Source organism: Borostomias antarcticus (genome assembly GCF_949987555.1).
Source record: "Borostomias antarcticus genome assembly, chromosome: 9".
Classification (NCBI taxonomy): domain Eukaryota; kingdom Metazoa; phylum Chordata; class Actinopteri; order Stomiiformes; family Stomiidae; genus Borostomias; species Borostomias antarcticus.
Genome location: NC_140242.1, coordinates 13819136 through 13825843, shown reverse-complemented (window position 1 = coordinate 13825843; position 6708 = coordinate 13819136). Strand labels below are relative to the sequence as shown.

At 47.5% G+C, this 6708-nt stretch overlaps 1 protein-coding gene across 2 annotated transcripts; it reads right to left on the bottom strand.

The window, feature by feature from the left end:
• Window positions 1-558: 558 nt before the first annotated feature.
• Window positions 559-5291, bottom strand: hccsb (holocytochrome c synthase b). Of its 2 annotated transcripts, XR_014630587.1 has the most exons (8): window positions 5238-5291; window positions 4488-4635; window positions 3638-3786; window positions 3100-3248; window positions 2762-2881; window positions 2094-2180; window positions 1030-1843; window positions 559-742 (listed from the first exon to the last, which is right to left on the bottom strand). XR_014630587.1 is itself a non-coding variant. In XM_084443025.1 (7 exons), the coding sequence occupies exons 2-7, from the start codon at window positions 4609-4611 to the stop codon at window positions 1645-1647; spliced, it is 828 nt and encodes a 275-aa protein (XP_084299151.1). In that variant the 5' UTR covers window positions 4612-4635; window positions 5238-5291; the 3' UTR covers window positions 559-1644. The 2 variants fall into 2 exon arrangements, 1 of the variants encoding a protein (XP_084299151.1); XM_084443025.1 differs by having other exon boundaries at window positions 559-1843.
• Between the last annotated feature and the right edge of the window lie 1417 nt (window positions 5292-6708).

Below are 6708 nucleotides of genomic sequence, written 5' to 3'. Positions count from 1 at the left end.
GCTACCTCTACACCCCTCCTGACCACTATGCTCTGCTACCTCTACACCCCTCCTGACCACTATGCCCTGCTACCTCTACACTCCTCCTGACCACTATGCTCTGCTACCTCTACACCCCTCCTGACCACTATGCCCTGCTACCTCTACACTCCTCCTGACCACTATGCCCTGCTACCTCTACACTCCTCCTGACCACTATGCCCTGCTACCTCTACACTCCTCCTGACCACTATGCTCTCCTACCTCTACACCCCTCCTGACCACTATGCATACAACTCCCTCCAAAGCTAAACCTAGGCTCTTGGTACACTGATGAAAGGCATCAACTGTTATCTGACATGTAGTACCTCTCTGCTGGCCAGAGAGCACTACACATTTCACGAAGAGGATTGGCCTGATTGGCAGGTTACTTGAGTTTAGCGCACGGCTGCACCACCCCTGAGAACAGCAGGGTTCTGCCTCAGGTCAGCCCGACGTCTGGTTTGGAGAGTCAGGGGTGAACACCTCACTCAAGGCCACACAAGCACAGAAAAATAGACTGTTTCTTTCAGAGCCAGTAGTAGCAAATTTTATTTGTAGTTTTGGTTAGGGATTATTTTAAAAAAGATGAACAACTTCTGGTGACAGCATCAGAGCGCTCACGTACACACATGGAAACGTCTATCATAATTTACAAACAGACAATAAATAATATAACTTACCATATGGGCTTGTCCTAAAGCACTGAGATGCTGTAGAATGTCTACAGAGAACAGGCAGCATAAAAGAGAAATAGATTATAGTAGAGAAAACAGAATCACCATCTGGAAATCTGAGAATGAAGCCTACTCATGGTAATCTGCTAAAACAAGTACATTCCATGGCTGTAAAGTCAGATTATATCAGAGTTTATTACAGTTATTTTAATCATGAAGAATGGTGCAGGAGAACTACACAGTATATGAAGTTCAGATTTTTATCAAACAAATGTTTCCTAACTGAAAATTCAATAACATTCACTGAAACATTATAATTCAAACCAATCGTTACCAGTGGTATGATCAAACCAAGCACATCCAGACCTGGACCAAGAGGACAGGGGAAGAAGCTGCTGTCCAGCCTGACTGGCCCACAAGACAACCTAGATTAAAACACACCCACAAGCCTGTTTGTCAGCAAAGCTTTTCTGTGCAATCATAGCTATTTTACAAAGACTGAGAGGATAGTCACGCCTGGCTCAAATTCAGAGATCACACGCTCAAAGGTATTTGGGGTGCATTTGATTCAGCTCAGAGCTTGCACTGTTGGGGGCTACTCCGTTGGTGTACTGTACAGAATTGTATAAACCAAGGGCACCTCAGGTGCTTGACAGATGTGTGACAGATGTTTGACTGCAGGTAACCCTCACGCAGGCTCACGTGACCTCACAGCATTTAAACCCCGGAGTCAAGAAGTCTCAGGTTGAAAGAGATATGATTAGGATGGTGAAGCTGCTATTGCCTTTAACAGTAATGTTCTGATGGACAGCTTATATTGATCATCCTTATGTATATTTCAGGCTTTCATCTCAGCATTGAAACGTGGATCCAAGGGAGCGGTGGTCTTCGCTGCGAGTCCTGATCCCCAGTGTCTGTGTGTGCGCGTGCATGTTGTGCGTGCGTGCGCCTACGAAGTCCAGCGCCACCAGGCTACTCTCATGCGGTCCCAGACGGCATCCAGGGAGTCGAAGGCGGGACGGACGTCCAGGATGGAGAACTCGTACGTGTCTTTGTTGATCTCTCCGTCATAGTAGTCGATGACGTAGCGCACCTCCTTCCCACAACGGTCCACGATCCAGTCATGGCGGTCGAACGGCAGCTCGTACCTGATGTCAGAAAGAGCAACCTCCTTAGCTTAAAGATGCCTCCTCATCTGAAGGGTAGATGGGAGAAAAATCCCACATTTAACCTTTATGAAGAGCAAGAAGTTCAAATGTATTCCGATGCAATACATGCAATAAAATATAGCTTAACAAAGTACTTTTACTCTTTGTATTCAGTCACTGAGCTGCTACTGCCTGTTAGCTTCAGTATCACCTCCTGTTAGCTCCAGTGTGGAGCAGATCTCAGACTCACCCCATCCAGTGACGGATGCGCGCCCTGGGGGAGAACTCCTTGGCTTTGCCACCGAAACGCTTCAGGGAGGGGCCGCATGGACATTCCCTACAGGGGACAAGACATGGGCCAGGGGTCAGCAAGACAGGATACAAAACGTGCAGTAACTCATCCACTGCACAAAGATGAGTCTGGGACCAGTTAGGAGTACCATTACTTTTCCCTTTACATTGGCTAGTTTTTTGTTGTTGTATTGTATGCACTATTTATTAAGTATATTTGATTATTAAGCTATTTTCTATTCTTTCTTGTTGCTCTAATGCTCAAATTCCCCCCCGATGGGAATTAGCATATTAGAGTTTTATCTTGAGTGTAGCTGTGGAGTTTCTGGATGAGGACAGATCAGAGTCCTTAAGCCCTAGCTACACCTGTGGAGACCAGGGTGGACTGAACAGGTGAAAGAGCGGATGTCTGCTGTGGTGTAGCAGTCTAAGCATCTGTTTCTGGTGCAGCTGCCCACCGGGGACTGGGGTTGGCGCCCTGGTCTCGCCAGAAGGCTGGATCCCACAGCATATTGGGCCGCCACTCCCGAAGAGCAGTTAGTTTAATTTCAGCTGGACTTGTCGCTGACCTGCCTCCAGGGGGGGCAGGGTTGAGGGACGGGGGTCTGACAGGGGGCAGAGCCTTACTTGGCGTGCATGGCCTCCCACTTGAGGATCTCCTGCCAGGCCTGCTCGTTGTTCTGGTTGTGGATCTTGATGATGTTGGACATGTCCTGAGGACCCAGGTCATCCTCTCTCCAGCGCCACCTTCAGGACAGACATGTCAGCTTCATCCATCTTATATATCAAATATAATGAAATGCATGACAAATATATTACACGCATACCTACAGATACACAAACACAGCAAAATAAAGGGTGAATTATACAGTCATCCTGTCTTGAGGTGTCTTCCGGTTACTGATCTAGCCTATAGGAAGCCGTGAGAACGCCAGAGTACCGACCCAACCCTCACCCAGACATACCCCTTCCGGAGCATGGCGTTCCAGAACATCTGTTCTGAGGGGTAGACCCAGTTCTGATTGGAGCCGACCCGGGGGATCCTGGACTCCTGGCGGTTCAGGGGCAGGGCGAAGGGCTGGTCTGGAGCAGGCACCTGGTTAGGAGGCGGCATCTGGACACACAGGAACAACCAGGGGTGTTAGGGCTAACGTGAACACAGAAACAACCAGGAGTGTTAGGGCTTCGGTGAACACTGGAACAACCAGGAGTGTTAGGGCTTCAGTGAACACAGGAACAACCAGGGGTGTTAGGGCTACAGTGAACACAGGAACAACCAGGGGTGTTAGGGCTACAGTGAACACAGGAACAACCAGGAGAGTTATGGCTATGGAGATGATTGATTGGATGGGATGGAATGGATGGACGGACGATGGATGAATGGATAGAACATAATAGTGTGAACAAAGATGGATGTTAGGGCTATGGTGAACACAACACACATACGCACACGTCCTCTTAGCCAGCAGACCTCTCAGACCAGCCAGGTGAATCCTGTCTTACCATGTTGGTGGGGTCAATGACGTCACTCTTCGCTGCAGCCCTCATCGGACACTCCACAAACTCGTACGCCCTGTCCTGGTGGAGTGGAGCTGCAGGCTGCTTCTGCTCCTCCGCTGCCTGGTGCACAGGGCACGCTGCTGGGGGGGTGGCTGTAGGGTGGGGGGAGATAGAGTCTGATCACTCTGCTAGAGTTGTGTTGTATATGAGAGAGAGAGAGAGGTGGGTGATACACACACACACACTCCAGTGCACCCCTATACAGCTCCATGGTCCAGTCAGTCCTGGTCACAGAGGAGGATCGTGGTAGTATTTCTTGAAGGTGAGTTTTGAGCCATCTGCGAAAGATGGGCAGCAACTCTGCTGTCAACTATAATGCAAGGTTTTTCCTGCATAGAGGGGTTTTTGGCACCCCGCAAATAGATTTTAGCCAGAGCCAAAGGAAAATCACCAGTGCCAAAATGCTAAAAAATTGCAATTCAAATCCTCTCCAAATGTGTTTAATAACTTGTTTCAGGTGCAGCCCATCCCTCTTTCTTGCATTGTCCATGGTTTGGACCACTAGTAATCGTGATAACAGGTTATCCGTATCTTAAACATTTTGTCTTCATATCCATTTTGTGTCATGTCGGGTGAGCTCAGTCAGAACGACAGCAAAGAATATAGGCCTATATATGCTGGTAGGCTACTCAGCATAAAACGGAGGTTTCCCATAAAAATGTGTGCGCATCACACCCCAAAGACCCATTGAGCTAGGAAAAACCCTGATAATGTTATAACTGTAATACCCAAATCTTGCCCGCCTCCTGGGATTATTTAAATGTATCTTAATTTATGTTTAACTGAGCCTTACCTTTGACGGACTCTTGGTGCATGGGACAGCCCTGAGGAGGGGTCACGCCGGCACCGAAGGGAGGAGACGCCAGCATCGCCTCAGCCTTGACGGTGGGGGCAGGACTGGACATGGTAGCTCCCATCCTAACTCACCAGCCTCGGCTCAACTGAGGACCAGCGACAGGGATATAGCATTGTTAACTAGCATGGTGACCAAGTAACGTTAGCTAGCTTGTTAGCCAGTAGCTAGTTAGCTAGTATTAGCGTCCAATTTGACAACCAATAACAATGTATAATTTCGCTAACCAAGTGGCTCGTTATCTAGCCTGTTAAGAGTGCAACTAGCTAGCTGAGCTGTGACTGATAGCCTAGACAGTTAACGTTAGCTGACTTCTAGATAGCTAGCTAACGTTAGTCTAGCAAAGTCAGCAAGCAAGCTCCCAACAACCAACAAAACAATATACGATGGGCTATCCCTGAATGTAACGTTACTTCAACTGAGAAATAATTGGCAACCAAAACAGACCAAATCAAAACACATTTAAGATTGTGTAACGTTAGCGTACGTTAGCTAGCTAACATTTATGATAGCTAACCTTACTATAGCATTAGCTAGCTAGCCAGCCATGCAAGCTAGTCAGCCTCCTCTAAGTCGCGAATCTATAAAATGTATTGAAAACAAAATGGTCATTACATACAACGTTGTCATCGTTGTTACTATAATAGCAAAAAAGTATTCTAACAACAAGCGCAGTAGAAAGTACCGGACCTCAAGTCCAGAAGTCACGAGCCGCTTCCCCAATGTCAATGTGCTCTCTCTTCCCACAGTGCACTGCGCAACAGTTCTTCTTCGTCTTCTTTTGGTTTCTGGCAGGCTAGACGCCGACGTGGCGTATTGCTGCCTTTCCCTGGCCAGACACGGTACTACACCCCTCCCAGACCCTCACACTCTAAACTGTAGGCCAGTAGGGAACATAACTGGGGGATATGGATGGCAAAACCAGCCTTCCCACTCCGGGGGTCCACCGAACCATCTGTGAAGATCTGCAAATGAGCCGCCCACACACTCCGCAACCTTTCCCTCACTATCCCAGTCGGGCCCTCACCCCCTCCCCCAACCCTCACCGACCCCAGCAGGGAGATAACCACCTCCGGCGTAACCCCTCTCTAGAAACCTGTTGGTGAGGTCACTAGCCTGAACTTGATACAGGGAATCAGAACTGCATATTCTCCTGGCACAATTAAATTGACTGATGGGGAGACTCTTTTTAAGATGGGTGGGGTGAAAACTATCTCCACGCAGTAGCGTGTTCCGATCTGTGGGTTTATTGACTGGTCTACAATGTTCATGCCTCTAAAAGTTTTTTATACATGCAGTCTGAACATGTGAACACTTTCTACATAAATATTGTTACACTGTTTATAATGTATGTCTATATGTCGAACAGACTATTGATATTGTTTATAATAGAGAGGAGCTCATTATTGTATCCTGAATCAGTGTATAATTGTTCAATTATGTAATTGACAATGGTCCGAGGGTGGACCTGCCCATGTATATATACCCCCACCCCTTCACGTGTTCTGGTGATACCTGACGAAGACCGCACAGGTCGAAACGCTGTGTTCGCTTAATAAATCACTGTGGGAGCAAACACATTTTAAAATTGTAGATTACTGGCAGCATGGTTTCCGTTGAATGTGCAATTGGTCCCATATTATAGGAGGTCTGCTTGGCATCTTCACCAACTTCCCAGCCTATCAGTGCTGGTGCCGAACCACATCTGCAAGAGCCCAGTACTTTGAGATGTTGCTGGAGATGTGTGGTCTTATTGATGACCTTGAGTTCCCCAAGGCTGGGAAACATCGTGAGCTCAGATCAAGAAGAGTGAGGAGGCAGTACAGTGCACCATCGCTGCCATCAAGAGTTTCACCAATCCTTTCAAAATAACAGACAAGCAGAGCCTCTACTCTCTTGCCTCCGGTGCACCTGTCTCCCTTGAGGTCGAGGTTGATGTCCTCCATGCTAAAGCTGTTGGCAAGGCTGCCAAGGAGGTATTCATCCGAGACAGACTTCAAGTTGGGTGTGAGACAAGCTTCTTTGGTAAAAGGTAAAGCTATTTATATATTCTATGCTTTGATATATTATTTGCACAATAGCCTACAAGAATCATCAAGTTTAGTTTAATACTCTGGTACATAGGGTGTACAGTACTACACTATGCTTGCTCTTGTGTTGC

Bases quoted from the DNA above. Each gene is read 5' to 3' on its own strand.
- hccsb (XM_084443025.1), bottom strand. From the start codon at position 4,611: ATGGGAGCTACCATGTCCAGTCCTGCCCCCACCGTCAAGGCTGAGGCG. The intron at 3,249-3,637 runs GTAAGACAGGAT...CTGTGTGTCCAG, and splicing joins TCATTGACCCCACCAACATG to ATGCCGCCTCCTAACCAGGT. The intron at 1,844-2,093 runs GTGAGTCTGAGA...TTCTGACATCAG, and splicing joins CGCATCCGTCACTGGATGGG to GTACGAGCTGCCGTTCGACC.